The following is a 16,266-nucleotide window of genomic DNA, read 5'->3' as shown; positions in this document are numbered from 1 at the left end:
TTGGGTCATGTGTATATTGTCTCCTCTTATTGTTTGATTTTTATCGTTTCATTTGCAACAATTCGAGTTCGCCTTTTTGTCATCTTTGATGTGTCGATGATCTGGAGTTTTGTTCAGCGGAAACAAAAAAAGTGCCTGTGTGAATATGAGCATCTCTTCCTACGATAAATAGAGTTCAAAAATATCAAATATTGATTCGACTGAATACTATACTTTGTAGATGTCTTTTGGTCCAAAACAGAAACACCGTCCATGCTACATGGTCGCCATGCCCGATCCAAAACGCCCTGATGACTATGCCGGGCCCATGAAGTGCCGTGGTATACACGCAGAGAAAGAAAGGAAAAGAAAAAAAAAGAAAAAGAAAACAAGAAAACAAGAGATAACGAGGCCACTATGCATCAAGCATCATGAGGTCCTCATCAATCTCGTCGTCAAACTCGTCCTCGACAATTTTACCCGCAGACGTGACGGCTTCGTCCATGGCATGACCATTGGTGAAATCCTCTCGCATCATCCGTGCCTCCTCTGCCTTGCGCTTCGCCTCGTGCCGTTCGATATCAGCTAAACTCCAGGTGGAAATGCCTTCCTGATCCCGAGCCTTGAAGGGCTGGGCCATGGTACGCAAGAAGTTCTTGGCGTTCGACACGGCCATATCAGTACTGAGGTTTGTCTCGCTGTCCAGCATTGCCTGATTAATCCACTTGGGCAGCTGAGGACGTTTCCGCTCGAATCGACGATCTGCTAAAACCATGACACCGTAGTCGTCCTTGCCACGTAAGACACGACCTAGACACTGGGCGGCATGCCGCATCGCGTCGAAAGATAGGAAATCATTCTCCCGAATACGGTAGTTCTCGCGCAGGAACTCGAGACGGGCTTTCAAGATCCGGGACTCGGTGTACTGGAAGGGGACACCAATACACAAAACGGCGCGGCCGTAGTGGTGGTCGAAATCAATACCCTCGGACACCTTGCCTCGGGCGACGCATAGTAATATGGCGCCGCGACCGTTGCAGCAGGCAGTTCGATAGGTCTCCAGGGCGAGTGACGATTCCTGTGCATCGGGCGTTTCGACGAGAATTAATTTATAGTTCCAGATTTGGTCCAGAATGCCCATTCCTTGCCACATGCTGATGATGGATTCCATGTAGAGGTAGGAAGGGAAGAAGACCACGATGCCGTCAGGCGTGATGCGAGCAAATTCAGTGACCAAGGTCCCATAATTTCGTACAACACCAGGGTCATTGCGAATGCCAAACGAGGACGATACCTGCGCCTGATCCGAGCCTCGGGTTACGATCATGGGCAAGAAGGACCGTCGCGCAAGGGTCATGCTGTATGATTCCTGCATGATAGCAGTGAAACCCAGCATCTTCGGGTACATTTCCAAAGGTGACAAGGTTCCGGAAGTGATAATGACGGAGCTGAAACGATCAAACACGGGCTTGATTGCAATGGCAGCATCCAAGCACGTGAAATGGAGAATGGGGTTGGGCACGGTGGCCGCCTCCGACTCGAATGGCTCGAGAATAAGCACAAATCCTTTGTCGTAGGTGGCGACGAGAGTTGCGAAAGTGGCCACCTCTTGAAGGGGCTGATAATCTTCGATGTTGACAAGCTCCAGTGTCCGCACAAGAGACGTCAGACGCTCCGCGCAAAACCTTAACGGTTTGCGCTCGATATAGGTGAGATCCTTCAGGTGTGTGAGGAAGGAGGGGGTGTTTCAGATATGGTGTGTGTCACTTTCATGCGCGTTTTGAGATATTCGATAAATCGCTTCAGGAAGGTCACGAAATGCTCCGCCCGGCGAATGTTGCCCGGCACCGCCTCTTTCAGCAGGTCGTCGGGTAACACGGGGTTTGAGATGAATTGATCTTCCTCTCGAGCTTGTTCTGCGGCTTGAAGTCCCTCCACGAGCTTCGAATATTCACTTTGAAGTTTGTCGGCATCAGAACTTTTCATTTCGTCAATCTTGCGTTCCAAGTTGGTGGCACCTCGGGTGGCTTTGCGTAGGGAATCCTCGCTTAAATCGATGCTGAGAGATTCAATGCAGACATTGTCAATATTATGTGCTTCGTCAAAGACCACAATGCAGTCTTTTGAGAGTTCTCTGGAAACTCGCTCTGCGATTTTCGGGTCGAGAAGATAGTGGTAAGAGTAGATGATAATATTACACCACGGCATCTGAACGCGTTAGAGCAAGAACACGACAAATAAGGCCTCCCAAGAGTTGTCTCACCATCCGACGAGCGGAGAAGTACGGGCATTGCTTGTGGTCCTCTCCATATCGTAATAGCCCATCGAGAGTGAACACGCCCGGGGGAACAAGGTTATGCGGTTCGAGTAGATCAAGGTTCTAAAACTTGTTAGGGTGTCCAAAAGGCCTGGAAATTGACGTGCTACTTACTTCGTGGTAGACACAAAGGTCAACGTCCTCGCCGCGCTCTTTCTTCTCCTTGACGAAGCCCGCAGTCAAGCTTCGGCACCTCGCGTCGACCACGCTGCCACTTTTCTCTTTCTTCACCGACGGGTGAAGACACAGGTTCTTGCGACTCGTCAGTCCTAGCGCGCGAAATTCCTCCTGGTGACCAAGCTCTTGGGCACGGTGTTTCATCAATGCCTTCAGCTCCGCCAATGCTTTCTCGATCTCCGACATTGTTCGCGAGCAGTAGATGAGCTTTCTGTGTTCCGGGTAATGCTGCTGGTAGGCGACAATCAACGACAAAAGCGAGACAGTCTTGCCCGTCCCTGACGGCATCTCCAGCACACAATGACCCCCTGCGTCGAGGGTCTTCTTGAGATCGCACATGTAGGCATATTGTTCGGGGTAGATGCGAGGATACGGGAATAGGACGGGCAGATCACTATGGGAAAGAACCGATGTCAGCAAGTGTGATACAAGAGACTTATCTTTGTGGCAGAGGCATACTCAATGAAGAACTTCATTGTGGCTGGCGATGCGACGCAGAAGAGAAGAGCGCGCGAAACTGATGATCTGACGCTTTTCCCCTTTGGGTCAGCGATGACACCAGATCACGTGATGAATTATCGTGTTCCGCCGAGTCGATGGAATCAAGTTTCCATTTTGCGGCCATTGGGACAGAGAAAGCCATTTGAAATCACCTTCGGTTCCGCTACTACTGAACAGGGCTGCCTTCTCGCACAGGGGCCCTGCTGATTCACCCCGCGACTCATTCATCTTTTCCCGCTGACCTCATATACCCCACATGAGTAAAAAGTTCAAATCGCAGGCCTCCAGCAGTCGCGCTGCTGCTGGCGCCTTTGGATCTTTTGGCGGCTTCTCTGGCGCTTTTTCGACTGAAGGGAAAGACCCATCTGCCCTCACATACATTGCGGAGCCGCCAGATCTTTCTCGTATCGCGGAGCAGCAACTAGTCATCGCATTCAAGAATTTGCTCAAAAAAGATGAGATCACACGCACCAAGGCCCTGGAGGAGCTGAAGGATTACATCTTGAATGTCGAGGGGAGACGTGGGACGCTCGATGATGGATTCTTGGAGGCATGGGTATGTATTTACTTTCCACCTAGAATTGGAATAAGCGTGTTAACTCCCCTTTCAGGTGAAAATCTATCCTCGAGCCTCAATTGATCTATCTCGGAGAGTTAGACAGCTGTCTCATGGAATTCAGGGCGCGATTGCCGGTCTTGTTGGCAAGCGAATTGTGCCACATCTCCCCAAGGTAATCGGAGCATGGCTAGCGGGCTTGTATGACAATGACCGGCCAGTCCATCGATCGGCCCTTGAATCTTTTATCAAAGTCTTCTCGACTGAGAACAAGAGAAGCAACGTGTGGAAGATCTATCAAGCTTCAATCCTGGACTTTGTAGAGGATGTCATTCTCCACCAAACGTCTCTCACCCTGAGTGACGAGAGAACTGTCAAGCGGGATGATGCGGAGGCAAAATACGCGCGCGTCGCTGGCGCTGCCATTCTACTTTTCAGTCGCATAATAGGTGCGTTAGACTATTGACCTGTCTCGCTTCCTGGGGCTTTTCGGATCTAACAATTGGGCATGACCAGGTAATTCGGCAGATGAGGACCTCCAAAAGAACGCCCCAGAAATTGAGAATTTGTTGGGCAGCAAGTCTCTCTGGGCTTTCTGCCATGATGATGATCCATATGTGCGCCGCTCTATATATATCCTCTTGCGCTCGGCAGTTTCCCGGGAGCCTGGATGGCTCGACTGGAAGATTCTCAGCGCGGCTATTATTGGGAAATCTTTGTCAATCCCGCAGCTTGGATCTGCGCCCGATCTATCAGAGTCTCTGCTCCATTTAACCTCGTCAAGACCGCAAGTGTGGACAGAGGATTATACTGGAAAGACTTCCTCCTCCAAAAGGCTGCGCCAGTACATCCAGAAAGGATCCCAGGGTGGCTCTGGTAGTTTCTGGTCGAACTTGGATCAATTACTTCGAATCATCCCCGTGGAGATCTTGGTAGGAGCCGACAAAACATCTGCTGAAGGAGCAATGAGTTTGTCCAGCGCGATCACCTTGACAGAATCTCTTCAAGAAGGCCTCACTTCAAGAGAGGAGCCTCGCCAAAATCTCACCACTGGCTGGAAATCCTACATTCAGATTGGAATGTGGCTTGCAACTCTCATACCTCAAGATCAAATATCGGAGTTCCTCCAAAAAAGAATTTCTCCTTTGGTCCTGCACTATGTGCAGCCTAATCCCAACCTGACAACATGGTCACTCCAGGCCCAGTCGGCTGAGGGTATCTGTGTCGACTATCTTGCCACTCTGGTTTCACAAGGACAGGATCAAGAAATACAGTTGCTATGGACCAACCTGTCGAATGATCTACTGGAAGCGGTGAAAATCTCCTCGCCAGAGCAATCGAAGGACTTCCGCTCATCTCAGGACTCAGTATGTGCCCAAGCAAAACGGCTTTTTGCTTTGGAGTCGGCAGTGTTTTCAAGAGCTGCGGATACCGAGAAGGAAGCTCGGGTGCTGGGGATTTTTACTACACCCAGTTTGACCCTCCTTGAGAACTGCCTGCAAGTTTTACGCGCCCGCAATGGCAAACCCTACGGAGCGGCTGGCGTGGTGGAGGAATGCGTCCGCAACATGCCATTGATCTCCCAAAAATCCCAGGGTTTTCTCAATTTTGTTAAAACCGATGCCTCGGAGCTCTTGCTTTCGCCGTCAGCCGATCGGCTGATTTCGATTACTTTAGCATGTCGGGAGTGGGATGGGTTCACGTCCAGCTTCGAGAACATTGTGGAGCAAGCTTTGGAATTGGAGCCAGAGCAGTCGAACGCTCATGTGCTTCAAAGCCTGCTCTCGACCCTCAATTTCAACGAAGTCGAAGACAAAGCCAAGCTTACCTCGCTTGTGATGAGGGCCTTGAATAAGGCTTGTCGAGGGAGTCATCCTCACTGGCCAATCGTCATTGCTGTTCTTCAGAACCAAACGTCGCGTGGTGAATTGAATAATCAAATATTCTTGTCAATTATCGGTTCATTGTCCACTGACGATACGGATTTTAATACCCTGCACGGACTGGCTCAAATAACGAAGACCGTCCCGATCGCAGCTCGGGAGTTCCAGAGCGGAAGTCATGGCTCCAAGCTAGCAGGAAAACTGCTATACCTCACCGAGTCTCCGTCCGAGGAGGTGGCAAGCCTGGCTGAGTCATTGGTGAAGTCCTTGAAGGAGACAGCTGTTGGCGATGTGAGCGCCAGGTCGAGCATTGAAGTCCTCCAGCATGGCTTCAATAACGTAAATGAGGAATCACTATCGTGAGTGGCATGGCACCAACCAATTACATGCATTAAGCTAATTTCTGGCTAGTATCGAGTCGCTTCTTGCAATTGCAGAAGAGCTGCTACAGGGTACTCAGGACGAGAAAGCACCCAGCACGATCAAAGATGTCCTACCTTCTCGGAGCTCTTGGGAAAAGGCGTTGAGCCCTTTTCTTCAGCTTCCGCCCCGCCCCTCTACAGCGATAACAAGCCCCTTGGGCGGCATCATTCATCTGGTGCAGCGTGAGCTATCAGAGTCGTTAAAGTCATTACTGCTGTCCATTCCTCGAGATTCATCGCATTGCTCCGCTGCATTCCGCCTAGCAACCTTCACGACCAGAATCCTGTCTTCACTTGATATAGTCAATCAGCTAGACAAGGAGGATTTGGAAACGCTTTTCTACTTTTTGCCAGTGGCTATACAGCTTATTGATGACGACTTGAGCATCGAAAACTGCAATGGCATTTCTGGTCTCGAGCTGGCCGACCAACGGGAGGAGTACATGGAGACCGTTTTCAATGGTCGAAAGGTGGTTAGTAACTGGACTCGGGCAAAGGAGCCAGTGAAATCCTCACCAGATGCAACTGTTTCTTCTTTTTTGTTTCCTTCTGGGAAGCCAAGTTGGAGGGTCTCGACGGCGTGTCTCCCGTGGATTATCGAGTGGGAGAGGCCTTCGTGAAGATAATGACATCAATGGATTCCATTGAAACATCCAAGTCATCAGACGATGTTGCAAAGCTCTGCAGAGAGGCTCGAACAGCAAACGCTATTCGTTCAGCCTCCTGGTTCGCCGTTCTGAGGAGCTCAATTCTATCCAATCCTGTTGGAAACCGAATCTGCAACGAACTGGTCGCCGATTCTACCGGTCTCAAACCCCAGGATGACTCACAGGATGGTAAGTTAGCCAAGCGAACTTTGACTTTCATCTATTAACCAAAAAGTAGGTCTTCGGAAACTGGCGCTACTCAATATCCTGCTCTCTGGAGAGGAAGACGTTGTCTCGAACATTCCAACGCAGCGATTGGTGTTCCTCACAAAGCACCTGATCGAGTGTCTTCAGTCTGACTGGCGATCTTTCGGTTTAAGGGCCGAAATCGTCAAGAACTTGGTATTTATTCTTCCGTGCCTTGGTGAGATATATGGCTCTCATTGGGAAGAAAGCATGGAGATTCTGAGCGTGGTGTTCAGAGAGACCAACGGAGGCGAAGAGGCTCTACCGTTGCTGGTGCCATCATTCCGGCTCTTCAACCGACTCAAGTCTATTGCTGAAGGCGACAACAATGATGATGTCCAGGATGCTTGGTCAGAGCGAAAGACTGGGCTTTTCAACGACTTGGCCTCTACCATTGACAAATTCGGTAAGCGTTCACCATGTGGAATTCTAGACTGTAATGGTCAGTTAACATCTGAGTTAGATTCGGCGACTACCTTCCACCAGCCCCGGGATGTGGCTGTTGAGCTGCTGCGGCGATTGATAAATATTATTCCCGTTGAGAAACTGGAGGATGTCAGCGAGACGTTCCATCTTCTGACTGCCCACAGCCGAGCAGTCCAACGAACGGCCTATACGATCCTCCATCGCTACATTCCCCAGGCTCAAGAGCAGGTCTCCTTTGACGTGGCTTTGTCGAAGACGGCGGTCAGTCTTCCGGATGAGCTTGTATCTTTACTGCTTGAACCCCCGACCATGCGGATGGTCTCTTCTTCCTTTGGAGATGACAAAATGTGGACCAGCATGAGATCATACCTCCTGAGTTGGAAGGTGATTTTTGACCATTTCTCGAATGCGGTATGCTCTAAAGGTTCATCCACCTTAAGTAGTAATTTTGCTAATTCCTCAACTAGTCGCTTCCCGTCCAAGAATACTACACCACCAATATCAAGGAAAATAATATTCTGAACCCGCTGCTTGAATTCACTTTCGACTTCCTGCAAAAGTCGCACGGAAAGATCATTGATGCATCCAAGTTCGAGGTTCGGTCCTTTGAGCCAGATCAGTCCGAGACGGCAGAGAGAGAGACCCAATGGCTTCTGGTGCATCTATACTATCTGTGCCTGAGGCATTTGGCGAACATGACCAAGAATTGGTGGATCGACACCAAAAAGCGCATCAAGGGGCCTGTCGAAGCCTGGACGGAGAAACATGTGAGTAGTTAAGCTTGCTGAGATATTCTATTCACTATGGCTGACGTTGTTCTAGATCTCCCCACTTATAATCGAAGATGCGCTGCAAAACGTGACGGACTGGGTGGCCACCCAAGATCCGAACGAAGAGCGAGCCCTCGCCGTGAAGATCTCTCCTAAGACCGGAGAAATCATCGCCAGCATCCCCGTCGATGAGGAATCGCCCCCGGTCTCCATCTCGATCTCTCTGCCACCCGCCTATCCCCTCCAGTCTGCCTTGGTCGTCGGGCGCAGCCGGGTGCTCGTTGACGAGAAGAAGTGGAAGAACTGGTTGCTGACTATCCAGGGTGTGATCATGTTTGCCAACGGGAGCCTGGTCGACGGCCTGCTGGCGTTCCGACGAAACGTCCAGGGCGCACTGAAGGGCCAGAGCGAGTGTGCCATTTGCTACTCGGTCATCTCGACGGATATGCAGACGCCGAACAAGCGATGTGCCACCTGCAAGAACACTTTCCACTCTGTCTGTCTGTTCCGCTGGTTTAAGAGCAGCAACCAAAGCACTTGTCCGCTGTGCCGGAACAATTTTGTGTATGTCTGATGCATTAGATGATAGATGTGGAATGAAAAATGATCAAGCTATTGTCAGTAGACCTTCCTGCAGTTCTGTTCATTATGCCCTTTGCTATAGCACCTTTTCCCGAGAATCGCTTCATGCAGGACCTCAGGAACCGAGTTGGTTCCTTTCGAAGGCTCACTGGACGTCTACTTAGGTAGACCTCCAAAGCCACTTAAAAACCCGAGTTGTACTTCAGGACTATTCATAAATCACAATAAAATAAGATAAACTCTCGAGCTGGCTTGGAAGCATCATCTATGCGATTCTATTCCTCCCAACACGCACAAATCAAGGCAAGAGATAATACACTTCTATTGGGATGGATTTGTATAGTTAGCGCAACCCGGCGATCAAGTACGGCCCCGCCCGAGCTCAGCTTCCTTCCTCCCACGCCCCGCCATGGCTGCTCCTCACATTCCCAACCTCAACACTCTCCGACGCGGCCGAATTCGAGGTCGCGGAGCAAGTCGCGCGGGTGAAGACCATGGATCCCGTACATCGGGGAAAGACCGCGTCGTGCAAGGCACAGACAACGATGCCAGCGTCTCCCGACTGAGCGCCGTCGAGCTGGGATACTTGGACGATCCCTACGCAGCGGCATTGACACCCCCTGGATCGGCAACGCGAAGACTCCCAATTATAAACAGAGGTATTAATTGTCTTGTGTTCGCTGTCTCGCTATTTCATTCATAGAATGAGCGGCTGATTCGGGCCTCCGCATCTCATAGGAACCTACGTCCGCACCACCGCCATCGATCAGCTCGTTGCGCGCTTTCTCGGCCCCTATTCTCCAGAGTCCCAGGCACCTAAAAAGCAGATCATTTCGCTCGGTGCTGGGTCGGACACGCGGATCTTCCGACTGCTCTCTTCGCGAAATCCCCCCGACTTCGTCTACCATGAGATCGACTTTGCCGTTAACACAACTGCAAAGATCTGCGCGATCCGCTCAGCACCCCCTCTGCAGTGCGCGCTGGGAATTGACTCATCCAATAATGAAGTGACGGTCTCCGAAGCCGCGGACGCGCTCCATTCGCCCTCGTGCCATATCCACCCTGTCGATCTGCGATCGCTATCGGCGAATAGCCCTTCCCCCGAGACATTACCCGGCGTAGAAAAGGGGCTTCCAACTCTGCTGATATCGGAGTGCTGTCTTGTATATCTGTCTCCGAGTGAAGCGGATCAGGTGGTCTCCTTCTTTTCCCAGCATCTTTTGGACTCTGTCGATGATACCACATCCAAAGCTAGCGAAGGCTCAGAGCCGACTTCACAACCCAAAACCCCACTCGGATTGGTTCTGTACGAGCCGATTCGTCCAAATGACCCCTTTGGCCGTACCATGGTGTCGAATCTCGCGGCTCGAGGAATTCAATTGCAGACTCTTCATCGATATGCCTCATTAGAGGCGCAGCGGACACGATTCCGTGAGCATGGCCTCGAGAATGGGCAGGCGGCTGCTGATATCGACTTTATCTGGGAGCAGTGGGTCAGCGAGGAGGAAAAAGAGCGGGTGGCCGGCCTCGAAATGCTGGACGAGATTGAGGAATGGCAGCTGCTGGCGCGACACTACTGCGTTGCCTGGGGCTGGAGAGACCGCGATGAGGTCTCGGCATTTAAAGGGTGGAAAGACTTGCAAGCCCAGGCCGGGGAATGATCTTGTCTTGTTTATGGATATCCATGGTAAATTATTGAGTCTCACGCATCAACTCCGTCCATATCTATCAAAGAATTAAGATACATTTCAAATAACGACGGAAAAGAAAACAAGCCCGTGCAACTATCTATACCACCTTATTTCTTCTTGTCCAGAATCACCTGCAAAGCCGGAATCTCCACGCTCACAGCATGTCCCGTCTTATCCAAAGTGAAGATGAACTCGTCGAGCCCGCGCCCAGCATACTGGAACTTATCGAGGTCCAACCACGACACACAAGTAGGAGTACCACCATCAGCCGACTCCGTCTTGTCCTGAAGAACAGCGCGGAACGCCTGCTTCGAGCCCTTAGTAGTCTTCTCAACCAACTGGGTCGGATACAGACGGATACTCAGATCCTTGGACTTCTTGACGCCAGTAAGCTGAGCAAGGGTATCCCGGAAGTTGGTACCATTGCTAATAATGTCCTCAACAAACAGACCAGGCAATTTATCGGACTTGACAGAAATCGACGAATTGAGGTGCTTGTTGGACGCAGCGTACCCGCCGCGGAAGTTCTCAGTCGCCTGCAGCAGCGACGACTTGATCAGGGCCTCGAGCAACTCGTCGCCGATGATGTCGGCGTGTGCGTTCAGGTCGGCGGGCTTTTTGGTGTCCGCGGACAGGATGATAAATCCGACTCCGTAGTCTGGTACTAGCCCCAGGTACGAGCTGTACAGGCTCTCGTGGTCGCCCTCGTTGCTGAGCACCGTGTACGTGTTGATGATGGGGCCCTGGGGGTAGGCGCGGCTGTCGGTGTAGATAACCCAGGGGTAGCCGACTGTGTTGGCGGGGTTGGAGGTGAAGGTGGCTGGTTTCAGCCAGCGGTTGGTCTGGGTCTGCGAGAGGAGCTCTGAGTTGAGGATGGCTTTGCCGGCGATGGCCATGTCCTTGACGCTGGAGAACATCGAGATCGATCTATAGAGGGATTGTTGTTAGATTAATTTCTTCTTCTTCTTTTCTTTTCTTTTCTTTTCTTTTCTTTTCTTTTCTTTTCTTTTCTCTTTCTTTTGTTGAGGTCATGACTCACGCTTCGTCTCCGCCAAACCGCGTCGACCAGCCACTGGCTTCCTTGCTGACGGGGATGATGCCCTTGGAAGAGTCCTTGGGGGCAAAGACGGAGGTTTCATGCAGTTTCAAAGCCTTGAAGATATCAGCCTCCAGAACCTCGTTGAATGGCTTCTTCGCCTGTTTCTCCACAATGTACCCCAGCAGCTGGAACGCCAGGTTGGAGTAGCTGGGTGAGGCGCCGGGAGCCACGACGGGCATGCGGCCAGAGATATGTTTGAGGAAGTCTGGAAATAGAATATTAGTATACACAATGAGGGGAAATGGCGTAAAGGAAATCCCAAGAATGTTCATACCGCTGGTGCTGCACTTGGAGTTCTCTCCACAGCACGGCAGAGAATAGGCCTGACGAGGCGGCAGACCGGCCTTGGGGGCATTCTTCTGTGAGGTCAGGTCGCTCGAGCAATCTATACAACTCACCAGTTAGACAGCGATACTCTATCAATATCTGAAGTGTGTAACTTACAGTCCCGAGCCACTCCAGCCATATGGCTCGCCAGCTGGCCGACAGTGATATCCTCCCACTGCACATGACCAATAACATCATCCTTAGCCGAGTCCTTGTTGACCAATTCTGGAAGATGCTTGGAAACAGGATCATCGAAGATATGCTGGTCCGCGGTCTGGTTCAACAGACTCCACAGCGTAAAGACATGGGTGAGCCCACCGATGCGGTAGATGCTGTCGTCGGTGGTGTTGCGGACGACCTTGTTCGAGGAGGAAGACTTCTCCTTCAGGGCGGGTGCCGTGTGGTGGTAGTCCCAGAAGAACGGCTTGTCCTCAGCGCTGCCATCGTCCGAGGAGAACAGCGCAATGCTGAAGGTGGTCTTGGGCGAGATGTCGCCGTGCGAACCCGTCGATGACTTGGTCAAGTTGTCGAATCTTGCCGTCAGGTTCTTGAGTGCCGATCCCACGACCTTGTCACTGGGATCTAGCGTGAAGGGCGGAAAAGAGGGTCCGAGGAGCGGGCAGGGCGTGAAGGACCATGCCGAAGAGAAGAACAGAAACAAGGACGATGCTCGCAAAATCGGCACCATTTTCTTTTTCTCCGTTCGAGGGAAAATGCTAATTATTCTTTCAATCTTATTTTTCTTTTCTTTTCTTTCTATATTTTGTGTCTATTGGCTTTGTTGATGTCCTTTTATACTCTTTGACTTGACACCCAACTGAAGTCGGACCGGCGATCGTTAGGGCTCGGTATCGGTATACCATCGGCTCGGCGATAGCACAGCCCCCACCAGGCGTGCTGTCAGTCCCGTCGGGTCGGCGATGTCATTTTAAAGATTCAGGGCAGATGCGACGCCAAGTCGACTTCTGACTTGGGGTCCAGATTAATTGCAAGGATGCGAGGGCTGCATAATACCCCGTCTTATTACCGATCGCGAAGCAGGTGAGAGTGCACGTTCTCCGACGAAATACAGTCAAACAGATGCCCGAATCTCTCTCCTCGGTCGGCAATGAGAAAGTATACATAGATATAGATTTATTTATAGAGCAAAAGGACCAAAAATTTGATCAATTCAAGTTATATAAGAACGGTGCTCACGTCCACCCTGCCACCATTTGCTCTATGGAAGTTGCGAGGTAATAATCTGGCGATACATTATAACTGTCGCCCATGACCGGAAGCATGTCCTGGTATGGCAGCATCTGCTCGTTCGTGGCCGCCGGATACTGTTCTGTATATGTCATGCCAGACATAGCCGACGCCTGGGGGGCGTATCTGAGTTCCTCCATGACCATGTGGTTGGCAACGCTGGGCTCTGGCCTGCCATGCCCATCCAACCTACTCTGAATCTGAGAAATACGCCTCTGAAAGTCGAAAAAAACATCTCGGTCCCCGTTGTCATCCACCTCCGCCGTCGACATGGACCCCACGCGCTGTTGCAGTCGGGACAGGGTATGGAGGAAGGATGTCGTATGCGATATTGTCGACACACTGACTACGTGTTGATAGGCAACGAGCATGGCGAACCCCAGCTGCACCCATTGTGTGTTGTTAAACGCAAAGTCTGAGTTGGCGGGGAGGGCCAGATGTAAATCCAGCAAGGTGTTTGCGGCAAACTGTCCAGCAAAGAACATCTCGTCGCGCCAGATCTGAGACATGGTAAAAGGAGATTCGGGTTGCTGGCGAGCCATCGTAAGGGCGAGCTGGTATAAGCAAATCCCAGTGGCGTTGAAATGAATAGCGAGCATAGCTAGCAGAAAGAATAGGAGTTAGCATCAGATCGAGTATGCTTCTCAAGGTCAGGGAAACTCACGAATATCCTGCATATTGAAGGGCAGCTGCTTTTGGAATGTCTCCAATTCTGACTTTAAATTTGTAATATAAAGCTCTGAGCCCGACCCAGGGCTCTGCAGCTCTGCCTCATGTTTGACTGATAGACGATCAACCTTGTCTGCAATGAGCTGTAGTTGGACGATGTATTTGATGTATTTGTCGCACGGATACTCGCCCACATCGTGAAGAGACTTGCAGCACTCGTCGAGATATGGGAAGTAGGGGAACGTAGAAAGTTTCTGCACAAGAACGGAAATGCTATTGAATCGTTAGACCTGACCAGAAAATGAAACAGAACAAAAGACTCACGTCGATGATAGATAGTAGCAGCCAATGACGGCCCTTTGCTCGTCGCTTCCCCAGGATGGCCGGTCATACGTGTTCTGTTGAAGATCGTGCTTGGGATCGAATCGTAGCTTGGTCTTCCAGGTCTTTGTCTGTGGCGGTCGGTCTAAGCGCAGCTCAATAACCAGACTCACAGCCAATTGGAGGAACTGGGTGTAACGGTGTGGTCGGGTGTGGTAATGCGACCTGTCAGATCTGAATCAGAGACGTAGATCCTCCCATCAACGGAGTATGATAGATCGAGTGAGAGAAAAGGAACTTACCATGCCAGAAAGACTAGTAGCCCTTGCAGCAAGTCGAAAGACACCTCGCTATTGAGTAGCATACGAGAAGACACGGCCTTTCTAACTTCAGCCCCTAGCGACCGCTGCAGAGGCATGTTCGTGTACGATGCCGACGCCATGACTGCGAGGAACAAAAAGGGCTTCTCATGTCGGAGCTGGTCCGCAGAGACCTGCGGGGGGATCACCACAAAGGGGAAAAACGGGGTCATGTGGTGTTTGAATGTGAGCAGATAAGTTTCGGCAGCCTCCAAGTTCAAAAGTCCTCGACCGATGATATCGTCGTCTGCCGCATTGGCCTCGGACGCAGATGGACTGCGGGTGCTCGCAGAGGCATCTGAGTCTATCGCAGGAGCCGAGCGTTCGGCCATGAGTTCTTGGATCTTAGACTCGAGCGCCTCGATCCTCCTTTGTATGACATTATTCTTCTTCTTCTTTTTGATTTCACATCAATATTTAAAAAAAAAAAAAAACACACCGATCTTTTTGAAAACCATTGAAGCGTCGACCTGTTTGGCGATACACACATTCCCGACCGAGACGGAGACAGCTGCGCAGGATCATTAACCACGAGGCTCACTCCAAGGGACCACGAATCATACCGATTGCAAACATGCGGGTTCTCCGGACCTCGGATACATCGCACTTTAGATTCTGCGCAACTCTGGCAAGTCTTGGATACGGGTGGCATCGTGCGTGGATGGGATGGAGATGGAGAGAGAGAGAGAGAGAGAGAGAGATGGTAGGGAGAAAGATTTTTAAGTAAAGGTACGAGGCTGCAGAATTGCCGCCCCCAGTGAATTGAGGCCATACACCGTTGATCGGGCAAACTGCTAATGTGCCGACATGGCCAATCACAGAAAGAAACATAAGCTTAGTGGCTATGCAAAAATGCTAGTTTGTGTTCAAGGGTAAAATGACTCGGATCCCCCGGTCTTCCCTTATCGATCTGTGTCGGGCTCGGTTTCGGGTCCTGATGTGATCCGCATCCATTCTCCTTCATTTGGGCGATTGTATTGGAGAATATCTGTAGAAGCCGAGCTTGATCCACTGCTTTGAATCCCGTTGGCGATTTTACTTTTGTTTTTTTTCTTCTTTTCGTGCGGCTCCGCCCCCAATCCTGAGACTTGGCAGCCTTGCTCAGATCACATTGCCCGGTGTTTCGTGTCTGTTCCCTCCCCAAGTGCTTGAATAGGCAGGTTCTTAATATTCACGAACGATCTTCAAGGTTTTCTCTGCATGGGAGATCTCGGGGGAGGGTGCAGAATAAGGAAGGTAAAGAAAATACGCGAGCCTGGCTCCCAAGATCATTCACAAGGCCAGGAATCATGAATTTGCCCACTCGGTTTTTAAAATAGGAGGCCACTGATGGACTGATAGACATTTGGAGGCTATACCCAGGATTGGGGTCTCTTTTGCCTTGTGGATCCGGTTCTCTGGGGGTTGATGGGTCTTAAACGAGGGTCGGGAGATCCGAGATTACGCGAAACGTGGTTGAAAGCCCTACCCTTGGTTTGGCATGAATCATGACTATAACCATAATGAAACCCCTTTTTAAAAAATAAAATAAAACAAAATAAAACAAAATAAAACAAAATAAAACAAAAAATATATAGAAGGTAAAATATGAAATAAAAATAATAGTCACAATGATAGAATGGTAGAATGGTAGAGTGGTAGAGTGGTAGAGTGGTATACAGATAGTAGTAATAGTAATATTAGTACACAGTTAGCAAGGCAACCACTGTGCAAGTCTAGTTCCACTGGGATACCCTCGCAAGGTCACCTTAGACACTACGCTCCGGCCAAGCTTTTTACGCAGCTCCGCCTCCGCATGTTATCCTGAGGCTGATTTGAAACATTGAATGCTTCGACAAAATCCAAGCCTGACCGTCGGATGGGGCCGAATTATGGCCCTCTCGCATTATTGGCTCGCAAGCCTCATTGGGATCAGCATCTGAGTGGAGTGGGCCACAAATCATAGGGCATGCGAAGACGACCCGAAGCCTTTGGTTAATTTCGATTCTGAGTTTCTGTGTTCTTGAAAGGCTGAACCATCCAGTCAACTGATTCATGGAGACTTCT

General features: G+C 50.5%; 5 protein-coding genes across 5 annotated transcripts; 2 read left to right on the top strand and 3 right to left on the bottom strand.

Moving 5' to 3' along the window:
• Positions 1 to 394: 394 nt before the first annotated feature.
• Positions 395 to 2,949, bottom strand: NUU61_006323 (TFIIH/NER complex ATP-dependent 5'-3' DNA helicase subunit RAD3; the record flags this gene model as incomplete). The annotated part of the gene is made up of 5 exons (XM_056656851.1): positions 395 to 1,696; positions 1,747 to 2,187; positions 2,243 to 2,359; positions 2,411 to 2,867; positions 2,933 to 2,949. The coding sequence occupies 5 exons, from the start codon at positions 2,947 to 2,949 to the stop codon at positions 395 to 397; spliced, it is 2,334 nt and encodes a 777-aa protein (XP_056509651.1).
• Positions 2,950 to 3,230: 281 nt separating this feature from the next.
• On the top strand, positions 3,231 to 8,498 carry NUU61_006322 (ubiquitin-protein ligase RKR1; the record flags this gene model as incomplete). Its single annotated transcript, XM_056656850.1, has 9 exons — positions 3,231 to 3,530; positions 3,586 to 3,979; positions 4,047 to 5,772; positions 5,825 to 6,308; positions 6,398 to 6,671; positions 6,721 to 7,134; positions 7,192 to 7,565; positions 7,622 to 7,921; positions 7,977 to 8,498. 9 exons carry the CDS (start codon positions 3,231 to 3,233, stop codon positions 8,496 to 8,498), a joined length of 4,788 nt encoding a protein of 1,595 aa, XP_056509650.1.
• Positions 8,499 to 8,915: 417 nt separating this feature from the next.
• On the top strand, positions 8,916 to 10,167 carry ppm1 (protein C-terminal leucine carboxyl O-methyltransferase ppm1; the record flags this gene model as incomplete). The annotated part of the gene is made up of 2 exons (XM_056656849.1): positions 8,916 to 9,165; positions 9,245 to 10,167. The coding sequence occupies 2 exons, from the start codon at positions 8,916 to 8,918 to the stop codon at positions 10,165 to 10,167; spliced, it is 1,173 nt and encodes a 390-aa protein (XP_056509649.1).
• Positions 10,168 to 10,304: 137 nt separating this feature from the next.
• On the bottom strand, positions 10,305 to 12,311 carry NUU61_006320 (serine hydrolase domain-containing protein; the record flags this gene model as incomplete). The annotated part of the gene is made up of 4 exons (XM_056656848.1): positions 10,305 to 11,124; positions 11,237 to 11,501; positions 11,571 to 11,681; positions 11,741 to 12,311. The coding sequence occupies 4 exons, from the start codon at positions 12,309 to 12,311 to the stop codon at positions 10,305 to 10,307; spliced, it is 1,767 nt and encodes a 588-aa protein (XP_056509648.1).
• A 505-nt stretch (positions 12,312 to 12,816) lies between these two features.
• Positions 12,817 to 14,872, bottom strand: NUU61_006319 (fungal specific transcription factor domain-containing protein; the record flags this gene model as incomplete). The annotated part of the gene is made up of 5 exons (XM_056656847.1): positions 12,817 to 13,472; positions 13,536 to 13,813; positions 13,865 to 14,086; positions 14,164 to 14,589; positions 14,658 to 14,872. The coding sequence occupies 5 exons, from the start codon at positions 14,870 to 14,872 to the stop codon at positions 12,817 to 12,819; spliced, it is 1,797 nt and encodes a 598-aa protein (XP_056509647.1).
• Positions 14,873 to 16,266: the final 1,394 nt, after the last annotated feature.

The sequence above is a fragment of the Penicillium alfredii genome, assembly GCF_028826965.1.
Source record: "Penicillium alfredii strain IBT 34128 chromosome Unknown utg000009l_segment0_segment0, whole genome shotgun sequence".
In the NCBI taxonomy this organism is placed as follows: Eukaryota; Fungi; Ascomycota; class Eurotiomycetes; order Eurotiales; family Aspergillaceae; genus Penicillium; species Penicillium alfredii.
This window is presented reverse-complemented; position numbering and strand designations above follow the sequence as displayed.